This window comes from Lampris incognitus, chromosome 5 (genome assembly GCF_029633865.1).
Source record: "Lampris incognitus isolate fLamInc1 chromosome 5, fLamInc1.hap2, whole genome shotgun sequence".
Classification (NCBI taxonomy): domain Eukaryota; kingdom Metazoa; phylum Chordata; class Actinopteri; order Lampriformes; family Lampridae; genus Lampris; species Lampris incognitus.
Window position 1 is genome coordinate 38,757,097 of NC_079215.1, and position 22,167 is coordinate 38,779,263.

The 22,167-nt window shown below is 44.5% G+C and overlaps 2 protein-coding genes across 3 annotated transcripts in view; one reads left to right on the forward strand and one right to left on the reverse strand.

Moving 5' to 3' along the window:
• Nucleotides 1–4,350, forward strand: part of doc2d (double C2-like domains, delta) — a 62,752-nt gene extending 58,402 nt beyond the window's left edge. Inside the window, exons 8-10 of the mRNA XM_056280695.1 lie at nucleotides 3,499–3,580; nucleotides 3,913–4,009; nucleotides 4,211–4,350. Coding sequence (XP_056136670.1) covers nucleotides 3,499–3,580; nucleotides 3,913–4,009; nucleotides 4,211–4,350 — 319 coding nt within the window. The remainder of the gene's footprint in view (nucleotides 1–3,498; nucleotides 3,581–3,912; nucleotides 4,010–4,210) is intronic.
• A 3,491-nt stretch (nucleotides 4,351–7,841) lies between these two features.
• On the reverse strand, nucleotides 7,842–22,114 carry serping1 (serpin peptidase inhibitor, clade G (C1 inhibitor), member 1). 2 transcript variants are annotated; one of them, XM_056280629.1, is made up of 11 exons: nucleotides 21,985–22,114; nucleotides 21,683–21,730; nucleotides 20,830–20,938; nucleotides 20,481–20,651; nucleotides 19,984–20,289; nucleotides 19,556–19,771; nucleotides 17,963–18,106; nucleotides 17,583–17,786; nucleotides 17,269–17,408; nucleotides 8,777–8,999; nucleotides 7,842–8,489 (listed from the first exon to the last, which is right to left on the reverse strand). In XM_056280629.1, the coding sequence occupies exons 2-11, from the start codon at nucleotides 21,728–21,730 to the stop codon at nucleotides 8,242–8,244; spliced, it is 1,809 nt and encodes a 602-aa protein (XP_056136604.1). In that variant the 5' UTR covers nucleotides 21,985–22,114; the 3' UTR covers nucleotides 7,842–8,241. The 2 variants fall into 2 exon arrangements, with proteins under 2 accessions (XP_056136604.1, XP_056136605.1); XM_056280630.1 differs by lacking the exons at nucleotides 20,481–20,651; nucleotides 20,830–20,938 and having other exon boundaries at nucleotides 21,985–22,061.
• Between the last annotated feature and the right edge of the window lie 53 nt (nucleotides 22,115–22,167).

A 22,167-nucleotide genomic window follows, 5' to 3' on the forward strand; every position in this document is an offset into this window, starting at 1 on the left:
TCTATCTATCTATCTATCTATCTATCTATCTATCTATCTATCTATCTATCTATCTATCTATCTATCTATCTATCTATCTATCTATCTATCTATCTATCTATCTATCTATCTATCGATCTCATCTGTTCATCATCACATTAATTTTGAAAAACAATAGCGTCGCCATATTTTTTGTCGTCCTGTGTATTAGGCGGCCATCTGACATAGCATGACTGGAATGCAGTGTTGTTATATCTGATATTTCAAAAATAATTTTGCATCCACTCAATTTTTTTATTCATTCAATTTTGCAATCACCCCTGATTTCTGAACATCTTTTGGTTTTTCACCTCGACTCTGATTGCCTGGACCTACTCGACATGGGGGGTCATCACCAGAGCCTCAGGGGCACTGAGAGCAATTTCTGGAGGAGGGGATCATGGCAGATAATCAAACTGTTCAATTAAACTCTGATTTTCTACATTTACACGAAGGAATGGTACCAAAGTACAGTGGGGGTTGTGTAGCTAGTAGTGTTGTGTAAGCAAGGCTTAGTGGGTGTTGTTGCAAAATAGGGCCAGATAATTTATGCTCAAAGTACAGAGAATTTCTCAGATGATGTGTTCAGTTGACTGCACAAGTTAAAAACGTTCTTCCCTGAAATGTTCCTCAATTTTGGTCTTTTGAGGATCTTTTGTGTTTCAAGCGGTGCAGAGAACACAGAGAAGAACCGGTGGGCGCACCATTCACAGATAGCAACCTGTTTTTCATTCTCTTGCTCTCTTTCACACACTGCTTTTCCCTGCCTTTTCCCCCCCGGGTATTGATTTGCCACTGCTTGTTCTCTGGAAACGGCACCATATGCTTTATCAAGCCCTTTGTTGCAGAACGTGACAAAGCTCACTGGTTTATTGGTGCCCCATCCAAATCCTGTTTTTCTTTTTCTCTTCTGTCTGTCCCTTCTCTGTTCCTTTCTTTCCACTCTTATAACAGTACCTAATGCATTGGTGGCGTGTGCTCCCCCCCCCCCTTCTCTCTTTTTTTCTTATCCTACAGTATCTGTGCTTTTTTTCATGCAACCATTCTGACCATAGCCCCATACTTCTGCAGGATTCTGTTTGGCAGTGTTTGTTGTTGTTTTTTTCTGCGTTTCCCTATGTTATTTCTTGTTCATCGCCATCTGTCATGTTTACCGCAGCTCGGTGGTACCTATGGGTTGCGATCTCTTGCGCTTTCTTGGCAAACTGAAAAGTGTCTGGGGCTTTGGCGTAATTCATGCTTTATAGAGTTCCACAAAAGACTCTCAAGAGTTAGCGTTTGAGATGCTTTTAAACCAAAAGGTTTTCAGTCGTGCCGGGATGGCTGGCGTACACTTTCGGGGCGTACTGAACCATAACAGTCCATTTCCCAAAAGATGAATCCACTTTCTTGGCTTCCTTGTTTACTAAATTGTCAGAGCTGTGATTTCTATAATAATGGCCAGTTTTTGAGCGAGCTGTTACAACATGTCATGAGTCGTGCTTTGGGCTCTTTTGTGTCAGGATATCTGTCCATGTAAGTCTGTGTTGGCGGGTATGCCTGTATGTGTGTTACGGATCTGTGCAGGTGCATGTTCACCTCCATTCATGTCCAGGATTGTGTGTGCTTTTAGTGTACCAGCCATTCTGAGATTTTTGTGTGTGTTTGGGTGTGTGTGTCCAGAGAGCTGTTCTGATTGGCCCTTTTCTCTGTCTCATGATCTTTTTTTTTTTTTTAAGAACTAGTTCAACAAATTATCTCAATACCACTTTGCCTTCCATTTAAAAAGACAGATTAATTATTCTGCTAGCACTTGGAAAACTAAATTAGGAGGGACACCGTTCCTCTCCTCTGTTCTCATCATAACTATACGATTCAAATGGTAATATTCCCTCTAGACAAAGCAAGAAAAAAGATATTTTGAAGGAAAATTTTTATAAAAAGTGAATGAACAGATTTTTTTTTTGATTAGGCACACCGCCGTCTTTTATTTTTCCTCTTGGACAGCATATCATTAATGTTGTTGTCAACCGCATCATTCTTATGTTGCAAAATAGATGACTGCCTAACGTGATTTGATATTCAAAACCTTGTATTCCTTCTCACCTACAGTTGTCCAGACAAAGAAGTATCCTGTTTCACAAAATCTATTTTTTTATATTTGAGTGTTTTGCTGATCGTAGGTTTCTGTCATTGTGCAACTGTATTGTTTATAAGGGTGGGGATACTTGCAGTCAGTTTAGACTGAAGAGGTCACTTAGATGAGTGATGAAACATATCTGTCAATAAACATATCCAGATGAACTGATTCAACCTGCTTTTACAAATGATACCGTAACCCTCCCCACCTGTTTAGATAGGGGTGATCCAATTTAACATATGGACCCTGTCTGACACCCCTTTCAAACCATCCATGCTATGTCCTGGTCCTCAAAACTGTGCTTCTTTCCTTGTAAACCTCCAAGATCATACTGAGGAGATTTTTTTTTCTTCACATTTTCTCATAGCTTTAATGGAAAACGGAGCACTTTGGTCGATGAGAGTGAAGGGACTGTGTCTGACCGTTTGAACCAGCCCTCTATCAGTTCTTCCCCCATGCCTTTCACACCTCCATCCATCCATTTGTATGGGTGTGACAGCACAGAGCCCATCTCATGCATCACCAGGATGTGTCACTGGCGGGGTGAGACTGTAGGAGTGAGAAATCTCGCTGTCTGAACATCTTGACTTGGAATTTATGCTGATTATGTGACTCTTATTTCCCTCTGGGAATCCTTCGGTTGCCACAGTGCTGGAGTGAATGTTGCCTGCACATCAACAAGATTATGATCGTACCTTGAATTATCATCACTGTCTGTCTCTGTCTCTGTCTTGCTCTTCTTTCTCTGTCTTGATTGCATGCTCTCTGATCTCCCCTGCCCTTTTTACAGTAATTTTAATTTTGCCTCTGGATAATGGTAACCAGATCACCACACTACAGATCACATTTACACCCTACACACCCTAATTAGCCCTGTGATGGTCTGGTGGCCTGTCCAGGGTATCTTCCCACCTGCCGCCCAATGACTGCTGGGATAGGCTCCAGCATCCCCACGACCCTGAGAGCAGGATAAGCAGCCTGGTTAATGGATGGATGGATGGATGGATGGATGGATGGATGGATAATGGTAGAAACATTGTGTCTTTATTTATTTTCTCATTCAAGAATGGTTTAGGTTTAGTTTTACATTCGGATAAAAGAAAAAGCTGGGGATAATTCACCTTGTTTTTTTCCAAAGTAAGGAAAGCTCTGTCGATAGGTGGGTAGAATATATTTGTTGTATAAGGTTGCATAACCTGGTGCAGCCACAGTACATCACTTCAAAGCTTTGTTTTATATCAGACTACTGTATTATTCTGTTGTATCGAATCCCCTCTTGTTATCTTTCTTTCCATCTTTCTGCTTTTGTTCATGCATGCTTATTCTAGCTCTCTGCTTCTCTCTTTCATCGTGTTTCACAGTGTACTACAGCCTGATATGGGGAAAAAGTCCAAGTACAAGACTTCAGTGAAGAAAAAGACCCTTAACCCGGAGTTCAATGAGGTACATCCCACCATCTTCCTCACCACATTACCACATGCACTGACAACAAGCTGGCCAATGGCTGGTTATTCTACCATGCAAAAAAAAAAAAAACCTGATCCTAATGTTCTTCAAATTATTCACCTGTAAAATAAGTGACGGTGAAGTTTCATCCTGTACCCAGTATATCTTCGAACTAAAGTCACATCTTGCTTTTTAAGTGTCAACCCCTGCATCACTAATAAGGATAGCTCCTATCTGAATGCCCTGACTTTTAAATCAAGCTTCTTTCCACTCTTGTTTATCACATGCTGATAGGAATGTTTTTTTTTCTATGTGCGCCACCTGTGCAGGAGTTCTCATATGAAGTATCTCTGGACCAGCTGGCAAAGAAAACCCTGGAGATCTCCGTGTGGGACTACGACTTGGGAATGAGCAACGACTTCATAGGTAGGCCAGAGCACTGAGGTGGAAAGAGAAGCAAAGACTCCGGAGGAGCGGAACGGCATGAGGAAGCCGTTGACTGAACATGAGCATTTAGAGAAAACAAACCTAAAATTGCAAACAGCAGTTTCTCTTTTTTCACCCATTTTCTCTCTCTCTCTCCCTGTCTCTCTCTCTCTCTCTCTCTCTCTCTGTTTGCCGTTTCAGGCGGAGTGGTGCTGGGCATTAATGCAAGTGGGCAGAAACTCAGACACTGGTTTGAGTGTCTTAAAAATAAAGGGAAGAAAGTCGAGTACTGGCACACGCTCACACAACAAGGAGCTCCAAGCAGCGACAAACCAGACTAAATCATACACAGAGACACACGTGCAAGCACATACACGTCCACTCACGTCCGCTCACACACATGCCCCGCCACACGGCCATTTACAAAGGCACAGACACACTTACTAAACACACAGACACACTTCCTTAAAAAGTTGGCCGGTAGCAAAGATGGCGAGGTATAACGGTAAGAGGAGCAAAGGAGGGAACATGCAATAATAGAAATGTTTCAAAATTAAAGAAATTATATATTACCAGTAATAATATCCATATTAATTAGTGGTTAATTATGGTAATAACATGCAATCTGATTTTTTTTTTCAATGTGAACCAATTTGTGAAAATGTCCCTCATTAAAGTATTAACCGTTAAATGTTTTTTTTTCTCACAAAACTGTGCTTTAGCCCTTGTACTGTCGAAGTCACTCACATTGTGTTATTCAAATCTATACCTAAAGCAGTGTAGAATTCCTAACTACGCTAAGGCTTATTGCCACTAAAATGGGATGGCAGTGTGTTCACCCAGTGGTTTACTAAGTGGGATTGTACTGTAGTTAAAAGGATACCTTATACTGACTTTAATGTAGTTACGAGGATGTTATGCCAGAGTGTTCTGTAATCCTTAATCTAAGGAGTCTATATTCTTGTGGTTGCTGATCTAATGCAAAACAACACACAGTACAACACACAGTATTTAAAAGCACAAGAAGATCCATTTGGTGGATTTGTACCTTTACTGTCTCAGTGTAATTGTTCTGTCTGACAGTGGCAGTGGTTGTGCACACACCTTTATATCAGCAATTTGGTGTGTCTGTATGTACATTGCGTGTGTGTGTGTGTGTGTGTGTGTGTGTGTGTGTGTGTGTGTGTGTGTGTGTGTGTGTGGTTTGCATGTATGTGAGAACGAAGATTTTCTCCATCTGTGGATTGTGACTATCTGTATTGCGATCATGTCCCGTTTGATGTCTTCATGCGTCCTCCAACTCAGATGCAGAGCTGTGATGCAACATTGAGGACAAGAAAAAGAGAACATCTCCACGAGATCTCGAGGGCGTGAGTGTTCCTGTCTGGAGGACACTGAAAAGCTGTCATCCATATGTGCCAAACCATGGTCTATCCTTTTGCCCTTTGACAGTCATAGAACACATTTCATGCTGGACCACTCCATCCTTTCCCTTTCGGCCTCTGCTGTCAGATGTTGAAGCCATTGTGCCGCTGCAGCAGTATGAACCAGGCTGAAACAATACCAGTGCACATATACCTCAGTGGCTCCTGTACTGGTCCTATAGAGTCACCGTTAATTCAACATAGTAAGGTAGAATCACACCATCCATCCATCCATTATCTGAACCGCTTATCCTGCTCTCAGGGTCGCGGGGATGCTGGAGCCTATTCCAGCAGTCATTGGGCGGCAGGTGGGGAGACACCCTGGACACCAGGCCATCACAGGGGCAACACAAACACTCTCACACACACATTCATACCTAGGGACAATTTAGTACGGCCGATTCACCTGACTTACATGTCTTTGGACTGTGGGAGGAAACCGGAGCACCCGGAGGAAACCCACGCAGACACAGGGAGAACATGCAAACTCCACACAGAGGACAACCCGGGACGACCCCTAAGGTTGGACTACCCCGAGCTCGAACCCAGAACCTTCTTACTGTGAGGCGACCGTGCTAACCACTGCACCACCATGCTGCCAGAATCACACCAGTAAAGAGTCATTTCCTAATCTAATGTTTTGATTGGTCTAATTATCTCATTTGTCAGCACAGGACTGCCCACAACTAGAAGAGCTCCATAAATCCTTATCTCTGTGTCTATAGGCACGATCTTGGAAAATCTAATGAAATAAGGGATGTAGATGTAATATGGTTGCTGTCTAGACCATTCGGAAGGAGTCATTTCCTCACTGGCTCCAAGTATTCCTAATCAAAATATAAAATCTAGGAAGTGGACATTTGAAGCACTGGCCATAGCAAATGATCAGTCAAACTAGTGTTTCTCATTCTGTTAGCTAGTGGGTTGCCTTGGGAAGAATGTAGTGCTCTCAGTTAGCAGTCATGTGGTATTGGACACTGAAGCAGAGCCTCAATATGGCACAACCCCAGAGGAAAAAATAGATTAGATGTGACGCGTAAATCCATGTGGGAGCTGTGAACTATGGACAATCATAAACCAGGATCAAACAATATTGACGTACATACACAACATGGTGTGTGTGTGTGTGTGTGTGTACACACACCATTGTGTGTTGTGTATTTGTGTATATGCTCTGTTTTACATGCATACAGTGGCTATGGGGTGCAGTGTCTCTGCACGCTGTCCTCGTTTCCAGCAGGGTGATCGGTAGTGCTTAGTGTTCGTTGATGGCCATATTTCTGGCCCCATGCTAGCTTTCAAAAGCACGTCCACCGTCAATCAATGGGGTCCTCCAGGTATTTTTTTTTCAACTGTCAAATTGATTTGTCTGTTCATATTCTTGCTGTACTTTGAAAACTTGTGAATGTTTCATTGTTGATTGCAAAAACACATTCTGGAGAGTCTTTGATTAGATTCAGAAAAAAAACATAAGAGCCATGAACTCTATCAACAAAAATCTTGTAGTTCAAACTAACTTCAAGTTAGACTTTGAACAACTTTCACAAAGGGTTGGGTTGACTTGAAGATGGGAGATTGGGTCTCTGCTCTCTCTATGCACATCACAACGCGTCAGCACCGAGATAATCAATATAGACAACATTATCCCGTGATCCATACTTAAGAGGTGCACGTTTGAGATTTGCAATGCTCTCTATGTTCTAGACTCGGGCTTCTGTACAATAACATTTAACCACAATGGACAGGGCTCAAACGGAGCTCGGCTATATTGATGTTTACTCTTATCTTGGAAGTTTACAAGGATTTATTGGTTTTGTTAATATTTGTCATAATATTTTACCCTTGTCTGTTCAACTCGCTTCAAACATGAGGACACCCCTGCAATCTACAGCAGACCTGGGCAATCGCCATCATGTGTCGAGGGCAACATGACGTCAGCAGGTCCTCCTGAATGCTGACTGGTTCCCAGCTCATGTCCCCCGTTCAGCCTGTCACCATCGCTACTGCACATTTTCTCAGTTTGTATGTGTGTGTATATATATATATATATATATATATATATATATATATATATATATATATATGATTGAAGATAATTTTGCTCAGCTGATGTGCTTTACAAAGTGAACTATTGTTTTAAAAACCTTTACTATGATTGATATTGAGGACTTGTGTGGTCTTTCTGGTCAGACTTGGCGGGGTGGAGGAAGAGAGGCTGGGGTGAATGAGACAGGGGGCTTCATTATTTGCGTCCCTGTGTATAATTCACTGTCAACGTGGATCATGCAGTGTGGCTGCCATTGTGTGGTTGGTTTGTGTAACTACCTTCACGAAATAAACTGAAGTTGTTTCAACGGTCGTCTGTCAGCAGTTTTGTTTAGACATGTAAAACTCTGACAACATACACATCATGCAGACGTGTACCTTTTTTAATGTTTTGAAAGATCATTCTCGTCATGGATTCACAAAGTCAATAACTTTTGACCCACCATGTATGCAAGTTAGGCTATTACATTCAGCACACTCTAAAATACAATATTTGATGCTCAGCAGCTTAGCTATTATATACCGATGCCATTATACAACGATTGCATTATATATCAACCCTACACTTAGTCTTGAAAAGGTGTGAGATATAATTTCGTAATTAGCACAATTTCAAAGTGAAAGTGCTTGCATCTTATTTTTTTCTACCATATTTTTCCACTACATTTTATATTGTTAGACTCACATAAATCTGGTCTTTGCATGATTTTGCACGCTGCTCCCGCCGTCTCCCCAAACACCTTTCTTCTCTCGCTCTCTCGCTCACGGTTCGGTCACTCTGCCCATGAAGAGAGGCACATCGGCCTGGTCGCTCCAGATCAGCAAGACGAAAGGCCGCAGGGCAGAGAAGGAATTGAAGGTGCGATACAAAGAAATCGAGGTGGCGGCGCTGGCCTCCACTCCATCTTCGGTCAATCTGAGGAAAGCTTTGTGCCGGGCATCATTCAAAATTACCTTGTCTTCTGCGTAGAGTCCACAAAGATTGGCATCTTCAAAGAGTGATGAAAGGTCTGGTTCGACAAGAATTAGGATAAACAGAGAAAGGTTAGTAATAAAGGGGATGAAAGAGCGGGGGGGGGGGGGAGGAAAGAATGAGTATTTTGCAAAGAAACTGCTTTGAAGACTGAGAAGTGAGACTGTCCATGAGGCAGACTGATGCAGCATCGATATACACACACATGATTGTCACAACATAATATTCAATATTCAAGTCTATCTAGAGGACAATACGTGCCATCATTTATAAGAATCAGAATTTTGACAGACAGAATAGCGTGTCAAAAAAGAAGAGTCAAACCTAGTTTCTTGAGAAGGGTTTTCATGTCTGTCTGGACGTCCAGTTTGAGGCGGGGTAAGGTGACTTCAACACGCTGAGTATATGCACTTTTTAGGAGTTTAACCATTTGAAGAATGGTTGCATCCGTCATGTGCATCTCTGTCATTTGTAAGTCAGGCAGTAAATGGGTGCGTGGCAGCAAAATATATAGGCTGGTTTCACCTGTGAGGGGGAACCTTGCCACCTGTTTGCACAAAGAAAATGGTGTCAGTGTGACGCTGCAGCTGTAAAGTAAAGAGCATAAGGAAAGACCACAATTAACTAGAAAAGTGCAGTTTTTGAGGAAACTGTGGGCTGGCTGGCCGAAAGCAGCTGAAAAGATGCTGTTTAAATGCCCACCCCCCTTTTCTCCCCAATTGTAACCAACCAATTACCCTACTCGTTGCTCCACCCCCTCTGCCGATCCGGGGAGGGCTGCAGACTACCACATGCCTCCTCCGATACACGTGGAGTTGCCAGCCGCTTCTTTTCACCTGGCAGTGAGGAGTTTCACCAGGGGGACGTAGCGCGTGGGAGGATCACGCTATCCCCCCGTCCCCCACAACAGGCGCCCCGACCGATCAGAGGAGGCGCTAGTGTAGCAATCAGGACACAAAGTCACATCCGGCTTCCTACCCGCAGACACGGCAAGCCGGAGGTAACACGGGGATTCAAACCACCGATCTCCATGTTGGTAGGCAACTGAATGGACCGCTACGCCACCCGGACGCCCCTTGCTTCTTTTATTTATTTTTTACCTAAATACAACTTAGAGAGTAAAATAGTGCAAACTGTTGACTGAAGCTAAAGCCAATGCAATTTATTTAAGGTGCTGGACTGCAAGAGAGCAGCAGTCGCCAGTCAGACCAATGAGATCCACAACAAAAGCAGCAGAACACGTCAAAGTAAGAACGACGTTTCAAGATGAAAGTATTGCGAGCAGGGTCCGAAATTAACTTTTTTGGCTTACCGGCCAAGGAGACTGGTAGATGAAAAAAAATCTACCTGCCAAGCATATTTTTTATCGGCCAAAATAATTAGTAGCCTTTTTTGTGCCATACAAACGTTGTCAGTACATATCAATGAGAGACTAAGGTATGGTGTTGAATAAGAGCTTTTAAAAATGTGCAGATTTGAAGCAAAAATATTTTTATGTAAAATCAGTCAATAGTTAAATGATAAAATGTTACAAGTATGATTTCATGTTTTATTTGCAGTATTATTGTAACTACTCGAGTGCTCCACATGCCCGTCCCTAGTCCCAGGCTACTTCTCACTCTGCAGCAGCCACTCTCTTCGCACCGTCCATGAAGTCTGGCCTCCTGCTCCTGACAGTCTTGGTGCCACAGATCAACAGCACTGATTGGGTCATACTCCCTGATCTCGGGAGATGACAGCTGCACCATCATTAGATCCGAGAGTGTGACTGAGTTGGGTTTTTTTTAATCATTTTTATTTCTGATTTTTCCCTTTTTTTCCTCCCAATTTAGTGGTCAATCGATCCCTATTTTAGTTCAGACATCCACCCTCGTACTGCATGCGTTCGCCAACTGCATCTCTCCGGCCGGCGGTCTCGAAGGAGACACCTCGCCACTTTCGTGACAAGGCGAATCCAGGCCGAACCACTGCTTTTTCTGACACACCCAGAGACGCATTCATATGACGAACACAAACCCCTCGCCCCCCTGCCGAAGACAGCGTTGCCAATTATTGCTGCTTCATCGAGCCCGGCCATAGTCGGATCTGACGAGACCGAGTCCCCAGTGGGCAACTGCATCGACACAAAGCCGATGATTTGACCGCTACACCACCGCGGACACTTCGGCCGCCAGTCAGTTTTAACCTGTTTCATGGTGTTGAAGCTAGCACACAGCTAACGTTAGTGCAAGCTAGGTGTCAAATACTAGTGCTAGCTGGCTAACGTTAGCTACAGCCAGCACTTTGTTTACGCTGTATAAGGATATTTTGAGATGACAACTAAATTCACTTACTCGCACATCCATTCGAAGTCGGAGAGATTTTCATGCTGGTCTGCTCGGACATGGCTATTAGCGCCTTTACGGAGGATGTTGCCAGGACAGGCTCCGACTGAGCCCGAGAGGCATTCATACAGGTAATGGGACATCTGCAGGTCTCATGTTCCTTGATTGTTTTCTACCTTCATTATCTTGTTACCGATGATAAATGAACTGCTACGGTTTTTGGCATACTGGCGACAGACGGAGCAACTCATTATCACGGTCTGTGCGTTATACTCCACCAGCCTCTAGCAGCTCCTTTATCGTCATACCTCCACTTTTCACTAAACTTTCTTTTTTTTCGGTTTGGTGGTGATGGTGGCTTCTTCCTCCTCTTCGGGGCATGGTTGTCTTTTTGATGATGGTTTTGCGCCTTCTAAATATCGCCACGTAACTGGTGTTGCTCGCTAACGTTAGTTAAAAGAATAGAGTAGGCTAGTACCGAATTTGACGGGTGCTGCTGTCGTTGTTCCTCTCGTGTGTGTGCGCGTAATGTTACCCGCCAGTAGCGTCTAGCAACATTCTAATGCGCTTTGATTGGTTAATTTCTGTTATTGCTGTTGCGGCGAGCTCGGGTGGGGGGGGGGGGCAGCCCGGGAACCGTCGCCACAGCCGGGACGCGAACCCGTGTCTCCCACTCCGCAAGCGACAACGTTAACCAGTCAACTAAAGGGTCCGACCCCTTAGTCAAGGACCAACGTGTCTACTTATCCATGCACGTTACACTATGTTATTGTTCTAATGCACTTTGGTTGGTTAATTTCTATTATTGTTGTTGCTATGCTATTGCTGTTGCTAAGGAGAGAGAGAGGGAGAGAAAACGAGAGAGATGGGGGGGTTAAGTGTTTGGATTTCACTTTTTTTGTTATTCACCATTTGGCGGGTAGGCTTCTGAGATTTACTCGCCAATGAGAAAATCTATTCGTCTTTGGCGGGTGGCGAGTGTTAATTTCGGACCCTGATTGCGAGGTGTTAAGTCGACAAATTAAAACGGTATAAAGGAGGACAAAGAAGTAAAAATAGTATGACATGTTGAGAGAAAATAACCGGGGCGGAGGAGAATAGAATGGCTGCTAATGCTGCTGGAGATAAACAGCTAAAGTAATCCACCATTATTACATCTAGATGAAGTTGATTGCAGGTTAAAAGAAACGAGTATAATAATTTATAAAAGACTAGAAAGGAGAAAAGTGTGAAATGTTGAAAGAATAAAACCAGCCTAAGTCTGTGAAGCAGCTAGACATAGACAGGGCGATTGTAAAGGCTGCAGGAGGTGAAGCCAACCAGACCAGTGAGATACAGTGTTAAAGCAAGTAAACATAATGAAGCTCGGATGAAGTCAATTGGTACAACAGTTTTCAAAACAGCATGGAGTATGAAGGGGAAGAATAGTGTGAAATGTTGAGAAAAAAAGAAGTGTGAAAGAAAGTGTGAAGTATGAAAGCAGTATAAAGCACGAAGGCCGCATAAAAGAGTGTGAGTGGAGTATTCATTGATTTCTTATTTTTTCTTTTTTAAATTTTCTATAAACGTATTTCTAGTTTTTCCCCTTATCCCACCCTATTAACCCAATGGCATATGGCTGGAATGCTTGTCGAATAACTCCCTGGCTCACGTTTCCACAGTAAGGAGATATTCGTAACACCAGTTTCCTTCAAACTCGTGTCGGCTGCTCTCGCTATTTTACACGCTGAAGCCACGCATGGAATGCATTACCCTCAGGCCGCGAAGGAGACGTAGGGAGAATGCTTTCGGTTGCTTGGCTGCAGGCGCCCGGATGGGCCAGAGGGGTCGCTGAAGAACGACGAGTCCCCGAACACTACACCGGGTAAGGGTGGCCTAATGCAGTGTTTCTCAACCCAGTCCTCAAGGAACCCCTATCCTGCAGATTTCATTGTAACCCTGGATAGGTAGCTCTGCTTGTACTTACTCAACCAATTATCTCACAGCACTTAATTATACAAGGTGTGCAAACTCTGACATTCACTGCTGAATTACTACAAACAGGTACCTATTCAGGGTTGCAAAGAAAATCTGCAGGATAGGGGTTCCTTGAGGACTGGGTTGAGAAACACTGGCCTAATGAATGCCTTACCCCGTGGACGCTCTGGCCGTGACCGGTTACGGCGAGTCTGGGATACGAACCTCCCAGCCACATGACGAGTGGATTGCAAGAACGGCGGTTTATTCTGCTCGGTCATCAGAGCGGCCGTGAGTGTGGAGTATTAATGAGTATAAAGGAGAAAAGCATGTGGGAAATGTAGAAAGGAGAAAAGTCAGTGTAAGCCAGTGAAGCTGCTTTAGTCATATAGAATAACTGCTAAAACTACTGGTTTCAAACAAACGGTACCAACTCAAAACACATACGTATATAAATGGCATCACTTAGATAGTTATATTGTTATGTCTATCAAACATTTTTATGTACAGATAATATGTACATCAACTAGGCCCAACAGCTCAGGGGCCCAACAGCTCAGGGGGCCCCTAATCTAGAGCCTCTGCGTGAAGTCATTGTTATTAACTTTGCATTTGTTGTCACAGTCAAAGGGCTTAGTCATTCATGTCAATAACAGAACCCCAATAGTCCTACTGAAAAACCAAAGGAAACTGCAGGTGAATGCATGTCTTAGTTAATGTGTTGTTGGCATTGTGTGTATTTGTGCTGTAGATCCTTTTGAGGTACAGGTGAATTTAGTTATTGCACTGCTGGCTGTAAGTCAGTGTACCTGCCCTGCCGGGCTGTAAAAGTGACCAGGGGCCGATTGTCTCATAATCCACCTATGCATGTAGTATAAAACATGACTGCTAAAGCTGCAGGAGCTGAAACAGCAGGTAAGAGCAGGGAGGAGCGCTGCTGCTAATTTGCATGTCAAAAGTTGATTGGCCACCCCATGGACCCAACACCTGTGGGGATGAGCATTGGGGTAGGGTGCAATGTAGGCCTCACAGCAGGCAAAGGTGGGGACCGGGACGTGCTGACTTCCGGCATCGCAGATTGGGCCTCGGGATGTGGAATGTCATCTCTCTGGCAGGGAAGGAGCCTGAGCTGGTGCGGGAGGTGGAGCGGTGCCAACTAGATATAGTTGGACTCACCTCACACATAGCATGGGCTCTGGTACCAAATTCCCAGAGAGGGGCTGGACTCTTTACTTTTCTTGAGTTGGCCAAGGTGACAGGTGCCAGGCAGGTGTAGGGATACTCACACGTCTCCGATTGAGTGTCGCTGTGTTGGAGTTCTCCCCGGGGAATGAGAGGGTCACCTCTATATGACTGCCAGTCATTGAGGGGAAGGCTCTGACTGTTGTGTGTGCTTTTGCACCACATAGCAGTTTGGAGTATCCGGCCTTCTTGGAGTCTCTGGGTGGTGCCCTGGATAGGGTTCTGCCTGGGGACTGGAGGGGCGTGATGGGGAGGAACGGCCTCCCCAATCAGAACCCGAGCGGTGCCTTGTTATTGGACTTCTGTGCGAGTCATGGATTGGCCATAACAAACACCATGTTCGAACATAAGGTAGTTCATAAGTGTCCTTGGTACCAGAACACCTTAGGCCCAAGATCGATGATAGACTTTTTGGTCATATCATCAGATCTGTGGCCGTATGTTTTGGACACTCGGGTGAAGAGAGGAGCAGAGCTGTCAACTGATCACCACCTGGTGATGAGTTGGATCAGATGGCGGGGAAGGCTGCCGGACAGAACTGGCAAACCCAAACATGTAGTGAGGTGAACTGGGAACGTATGGCAGAGGTCCCTGTCTATGAGGTCTTCAACTTTCACCTCAGGAAGAAGTTATCCTGTATCCTGAGGGAGGCTGGGGATATAGAGTCTGAGGGGGCCATGTTCAAAGCCTCTATTACAGATGCGGCAAGTAGAAGCTGTGGTCATATGGTCATCGGTGTCTGTCGAGGTGGCAACCTAAGAACCCGCTGGTGGACACCAGTGGTGAGGAAAGCTCTCAGGCTGAAGAAGGAGTCCTTTCAGGCTTGGTTGGCCCAGGGGTCTCCTGAAGCAGCAGACAGATACCAGGAGGCCAGAAGGGCTGTGGCTTCGGTGGTCACGGAAGCAAAAACTCAGGTGTGGGAGAAATTCATTGAGGCTATGAGGGAGGACTTTCGATTGGCCTCAATGAAGTTCTGGCAAACTATCCGGTGACTCAGCAAGGGGAAGCAGGGCTTGACTAAAGCTGTTTTCAGCCGGGGAGGGGAACTGCTGACCAGGACTGGGGATGTTGTCGGTCAGTGGAAAGAACACTTTGAGGAGCTCCTGAACCTGGCTGACACATCCTCAGTGGAGTGGGTAGAATCTGACGACTTGGGGGAAGCCCCACCCATATCCCTGGCAGAGGTCTCTGAGGTAGTTAAGAAGCTCCTCGGTGGCAAGGCATCGGGTTGGATGAGATTCACCCTGAGATGCTGAAGGCTCTGGACATTGTTGGGCTCTCTTGGCTGACACGCCTCTTCAGTGTTGCATGGATGTCGGGGACATTACCTGTGGCGTGGCAGACTGGGGTGATGGTTCCCATATTTAAAAAAGGGTACCGGAGGGTGTGCCCCAATTATTGGGGCATCACACTGCTCAGCCTCCCTGGGAAAGTCTACTCTAGGGTGCTGGAAAGGAGGCTCTAACTGACTGTCAAACCTCGGATCCAAGAGGAACAATGCGGATTCCGTCCTGGCCGTGGAACAATGGACCAACTCTTTACCCTTGCAGAAGTGCTCAGGGAAGCATGGGAGTTTGACCAGCCAGTCTACATGTGTTTTGTAGACTTGGAGAAGGCTTACGGCCGTGTACCCCAGGACACTCTTTGGGAGGTACTGCGGGAGTATGGGGTACTGGGGCAGTTGCTACAAGCCATCCGGTCCTTGTATAGCCAAAGTGAGAGCTGTGTCCATATTCTTGACATAAAGTCAAACACGTTTTCTGTGGGTGTCAGACTCCACCAACGTTGTCCCTTGTCTCCAATTCTGTTTGTGATATTCATGGACAGGATCTCAAGGCGCAGCCAAGTTGAGGAGTATGTCCATTTTGGGAATCTCAGAAGTGAATCTCTTCTCTTCGCAGATGATGTGATTTTGTTGGCTTCATCAGAACGCAACCTCCAGCGCTCACTGGAGCAGTTTGCAGCGGAGTGTGAAATGGCCAGGATAAGAGTCAGCACCTCAAAATCTGAGGCCATGGTTCACTACCAGAAAATAGTGGATCGCTTCCTCTGGGTTGGGGATGAGTTGTTGCCTCAAGCCGAAGGAGTTCAAGTATCTTGGGGTCTTGTTCACGAGTGAGGGTAGGATGAAGCGGTAGATTGATAGGCGGATTGGTACAGCATCAGCAGTAATATGGATGTTGTACCGGACAGTTGTGGTGAAGAGGAAGCTGAGCTGGATGGCAAAGCTCTTAATTTGCCAGTCAATCTTCACTCCAACCCTCACCTATGGTCATCAGCTTTGGGTAGTGACCGAAAGGGTGAGATCGTGGATACAAGTGGCTGAAATGAGTCTCCTCCGTAGGGTGACTGGGCTGAACCTTACAGATAGGGTGAGAAGCTCGGACATCCGGAGAGAGCTCAGATTAGTGCCGCTGCTCGTTCGCGTCGAAAGGAGCCAGGTGAGGTGGTTCAGGCATCTGATTAGGATGCCTCCTGGACACCTTCCTTTGGAGGTTTTCCGGGCACCTCCAACTGGGAGGAGACCCCGGGGTAGACCCAGAACTCGCTGGAGGGATTACATGTCCAATATGGCCTGAGAACGCCTTGGGATCCCCCAGGAGGAGCTGGTGGGCGTTGCTGGGGAGAGGGACGTCTGGAGTACCCTACTTAGCTTGTTGCCACTGCAACCCGACCCTGGAGAAGCGGCTGATGATGAGATGAGCTGAAGTTCACTGGCTGAAAGGTTCAGCTGAAGGCGGATAAGGCAGTGGGAACATGTGTTTGACACAAGCACTCATAACTCAAAACCTACAAAGCACATTAATTAAATGTTTAGATTGTGAGAAACAGCCAGCAGCCAAATATTCTGATTTATAATGTGTGTGTGTGTGTGTGTGTGTGTGTGTGTGTGTGTGTGTGTGTGTGTGTGTGTGTGTGTGTTTGAAAACATTTCAATTCCGCCACAGATGGACATTACATCATTAATTTCAATTATGGGGAAACCTGAAATAAATTACATTTCACAAGAATTTTAAGAGATATCAATTCGAAGGCATGTTGCACACCTCTCCTAAACAAGTTGAAAAATTTTACGTTTGAATGAAGTTTCTAGGGTGAAAGTATGCAGGAAGTAGTTATGTGTCAATAAAGTGTGGAGAATACAGGATAATTAGTGGGTAGAATATGAGTGTGCTAGCTTTCAGATAGCTTACTGAATTGCCAAACAAACTGAGAGATTGTTGTTGTTGTTTGTGTGTGTGTGTGTGTGTGTGTGTGTCTGTTTCTGTGTGTGTGTGTGTGTCTCTCTTTTACCTGTGCCTTAAGTTCAGGGACATACTGCATAGAAACCAAGTATTTTGAGCTGTAGAGGATAGGCACCGTTTGTAGGTCCCCATTTAGTTTCGTGAACTGGGAGCGCTTGACATGGCTATCAAATCTGGTCTTCCACTGACCTGGAACACAGAAACCCACACAAACATGTAGTGTATTAGTTTCCAAAACTTGACATGCTTGCGTACAGACAAAAATACAAGAAGCTCTAAAAAGGTACCCATAAAACACACACACACACACACACACACACACACACACACACACACACACACACACACACACGTTCAACTGACCATTGAAGTAGACGGCATTCAGCAGGATCAGCTGAGTTTCGGACGGTACAGAATCAACCAGATGTGTGATTTTATTGTTGGTGTGCTTTGCCACCCAGCTGTTGATCATTTCTGTATTCTCCTCACTACTGTTCTGCAGCATGACAGCCTCAGCATTATAAAACTCCACCGACTGGTTGGTGAAGGACTTACTCAGATTCATGTCTGAGGGGAAGATGTGATGGAAAAAATGTAACATGTTTTGCGATGGCAAAGAGTACAGAGTAAGTCTTGAGATTCTCGCCAAGACTGAACATTTTTTGCCTTTATCTGCACTGAAATCTTTGTCTGTAGCTGCATTAATAGAGCAGCCATTATGTGGCATTCAGTGATAATCGTACATGGGTTGTAGTATATCTGAGATGCGATCTTTAGTGAGGCGAGCAGATTCTCTTTCAGCCTTTTCATCTGGGAGTGAACACAGTGGAAGTCATGAGGCAAACAGAGGGCTGCTTCAATGACTCTTCTGGTATCACCCCGCGCACCTGAGGGAGAGGGAATTAAATTCAGAATGATTTAAAAGGAAGGTTTCCGTGTGTCAGACACTTAGTTGGGCTAAGATCAAACACAGCAAAACAGTAAAATTCACTTGCACATTTCAAAGTCGTGCAGATTTGACTTTCCTTGTGTATAAATTGCACAAAAACACCACAAATATGTATTTAATTTGGAGATAGCAGTTTTTACATATAAACAATCTTTTTTTTTATCCCCCACCCTTTTCCTCCCCAATTGTATCCAGCCAATTACCCCACTCTTCCAAGCCGTCCCGGTCGCTGCTTCCCCCCCTCTGCCGATCTGGGGAGGGCTGCAGACTACCACATGCCGCTTCCGGTACATGTGGTAGTCTGCAGCCACTTCTTTTTACCTGACAGTGAGGAGTTTCACCAGGGGGAAGTAGCGCGTGGGAGATCCACGCTACCCCCCCAATTCCCCCTCCACCCTGAACAGGCGCCCCGACCGACCAGAGGAGGCGCTAGTGCAGCAACTAGGACACATACCCACATCCGGCTTCCCACCCGCAGACATGGCCAATTGTGTCTGTAGGGACGCCCGACCAACCCAGAGCTAACACAGGGATTCGAACTGGTGATCCCCGTGTTGGTAGGTAACGGAATCGACTGCTACTTTACCTGGATGTCCGTATAAACAGTCTTAAAATTCGAATTTTTAGAGATAATTTTTTCCAATTTCAGCATGTTTTCAGGAGAGTAGAAATAGGCAAGATAGATAAGCGAGAGAAAGAGTTGAGTGGGGCAGCAGACTAATACTATAACACCCCAACTCTACGCTTCACAATCAGCACAATCAGCTGAGCTCCTGCATGGGGAGCTGGTGGGGATAAAGTTTCCCACCATTGTAATTAGTAACTTCTACAAGCTTTGGGGTGCCCATACAGCTGCAGATGGCTCTCAGGGAAATAGCTTGGGCCTCCACATGTTTCATATTTCGCATGTTTTATATATCAGAGCACATCCATGGAAGTTTATACCCCCCCACCCTGCCACCGTAGGAGTTGTGCAATGGTGGGGCCTTGGGAGAACTGGGTATTGGACATGCCACATTGGGATGAAAAATTGAGAAAATATTTGAATAAAAGAGAGAGAGAGAGAGAGAGAGAGAGAGAGAGAGAGAGAGAGAGAGAGAGAGAGAGAGAGAGAGAGAGAGAGAGAGAGAGAGAGAGAGAGAGAGAGAGAGAGAGAGAGCAAAGGTCCTGAACTGGATTCCACCATCGCTAACTAGGCCAAAGTAATCAGGCCTGTGCCAACATGGTATGTGCCAGGTGCCTATTTGGTTAAGCTACCCAGTTACCGCAGTGAGAGCAGCTCAAATATGGGACCAGTTTGCATCTTGCTGGTCTGCTAATTCTTCAGTACATTACACAATTAATTTCAAGGGGAAGGTGCAGCAGGAACTTGCTTTAATTTCCCTACCTAGCAACAGATTCGAGAAGATCCCACTGATGCTGATTGGTGAAAAGAGTAGGTTGGCAGAGGACTTCAGTTGGCTGATGTGGGAGTAAAGCTTCATGGAAAACTCTGTCATGGATTCCTTCAAAATGGACGCCGATATGCTACTGGTTTCTTCCTGGCAGGGTTCCCATGCCGTGGTGAACCCACTGCATGAATGAGGAGGAGCAGTAGGGGCAACTGAAAGACATTTAAGAACCATCCTGATATTCATTCTTTTTGTGTACAAGTATTGCCCATATTATGCTTTTGGATTCACATGAATATTTCTTTTTTTGAATACATATGTGGATGTTGTTGGTCTGGCATATAAATGAATAATGTTTCAACATGTAATGAGTGATCATGTTTGAGTTATGGAGTGATCCTTCAGAGAAGATGGTCAAACCTACCATCAACAATAAGGGTGATTGTGTTGAACCTCTCCCCTTTGGCAGATTCACAATAGTATATTCCAGCATCCATCTCGCCTAGCTCTTTCAGTGTGATAGTCTGATCATTGCTTGATGGATCTGAGTAAAACCATTCGAGTCTCTCGCCAGTCTTTGAAACCTCTACAGGAGTCAACTCCCTCCTCTCACCTCCCCCAGTTTCTTTGAACCAGTGTGCATAGGTGTTTGCTTGGCTAAATGATGGGCGATGGCAGGGGAGGTAAACCATACTGCCTTGGTTCATTTTGATGATATAGTCACTTGACACTGGATCAAGGAGAGAAACAAATGCACTATTCAGCAATTTTGCAAGTCTTCCCGAATTTTGAGCTTTCTTATTGCATGTCATAGATACCTCATTTTTGTTTATCTATCAAAATCCAACATATCATTTGCAACCATGTAGACAAAATACAAAGTGTTAGTATCATAAAGATGTATTAATTTATATTCCTCACCATCAACTTCAATGGTGTATTTCTTCTTCCACTCAATATTGTGTTCCTTTACAACACACTCATACAATCCCATGTTAGCAGGAGTTACATGGATTATATTCAGTGATTTATCTTTGATAATGACTGCACCGGGGTCAGACTGCTCAGCAGGAAATTCACTTATGTCTCCTCCTGACAGGAAAATTTCAAACCAACAAATCAAATCTCTATTTAAATCTACACTGGATTAAAATGTAACTTTAAGTGGCATGCATGTCTTACATTACTTGCATGTTAATTCTTTTGAAATGTGTATGTACAGCAAATGATATATGAATTGGTTGTAATAACAACTGAAATCCAACAAGACCATTGTAATTCCAGGTGACAGCCCCGCCAATGAAGTGTGTTTGAGAAGGGAAACAAGGAAGCGTCAAAGAGGAACCAGGTACAACCCGAAGAATCGATGATGTGGAAAGCTGAATATTTAAAAAAAAAAAAAGCTGAATCGTAGCAAGTCTGCTGACAAAAGATTTTCACTGTTACGGCTACGGGTGTGTCCGTATAGTTGTTTTGTGATCCCTTCTGTATCTAACCCTCACTCTCATCCTACATTCAGGTTATTATGTTACGGCTGAACTAAGACCAAAAGATCAAAAAAGTGCTGCAAGAGCTGTACCATAAGAACCTGAATGTCGAATGAGAGTGAGGGTTAGATACAGAAGGGAACACAAAACAACTATACAGACACACCCGTGGCCGTAACTTAGTTCAGCCGTAACATCACTAAGGCTGAATTTTTATGTTTGGGTAGACACGTCCAATCAAGCATTCATGTGATGTATCAAGCTACAATTTGCTTTATGAAAATGTTATGTTAAAGAAAATCCAAGAGATTGTTTAACAGTGAGAAAGATCTGACAATCAAATTCTTTGCAACATAAACTATTACAGAAGCATTGTCTCTGCCCGCTGGTCGTCCAGAGGTACTTTCCCCCTCAAAACTTGTATTTAAACTTGTACCAATGCACTTTATCACCTCTTATTTCGTCTGTATAAGTCAATCCTTTTGTATAGAGCTAAAGATTGTTTTGCCGCAGTGTCGTTCTTCTGTTAAGTACACTGAGAGAGCCACGAAACTGGAGTCAAATGCCATGTATGTGCAAACCTACATGACCAATAAACATGATTCTGATTCTATTGTTTAAATGAGATGTGTTTACCTCGAAACCGAGCTGGAGCAGGAGGCAAAGGAGAGCCAGGTGATGCATCTGCAGGACGTCATGAAAAAGGGGGGAGAGGTAACGCAGTTGACATTTTTAGAGGGGGAAAAATCCTCAAAGTACACAATGGCACAGGATAATTATATTAACACCTAATTCACCCCTTCTGTTTCTGCTCATGTGTCATATTCAGCAACCCAAGCCATACGTTTTTGCCATTGGCAAGCAAAATAGTGTATGTTTCATGGAATAGGTCATATCACAGAGAGAGAGAAAATAATAAAAGAAAAAGAAACACCCACCGCTACAGCTGCTAGAATTTCAAAGGCATCCAAATTCAGAGGCACTTCTACCAATGAACTGTAACGTCTCAATGTCTCAGAGCTGTTCCACCATCAAGCCACTGCTGATACTTCTTTTACCTGACTGCCACCAGCATTAACTAATCAATCACTGTTTGTCTCGAAATGTTTGCTTGCCCTTCG

What these genes read in the sequence shown, in the direction of transcription:
- serping1 (XM_056280629.1), bottom strand. Translation starts at nt 21,730, where the DNA reads ATGCATCACCTGGCTCTCCTTTGCCTCCTGCTCCAGCTCGGTTTCGAG. An exon ending in GAATGCCGTCTACTTCAATG is followed by an intron (nt 17,409 to 17,582) that starts GTCAGTTGAACG and finishes TCTGTGTTCCAG; the next exon opens with GTCAGTGGAAGACCAGATTT. An exon ending in TCCCTGAACTTAAGGCACAG is followed by an intron (nt 9,000 to 17,268) that starts GTAAAAGAGAGA and finishes TTGTGCAAACAG; the next exon opens with GTGGCAAGGTTCCCCCTCAC.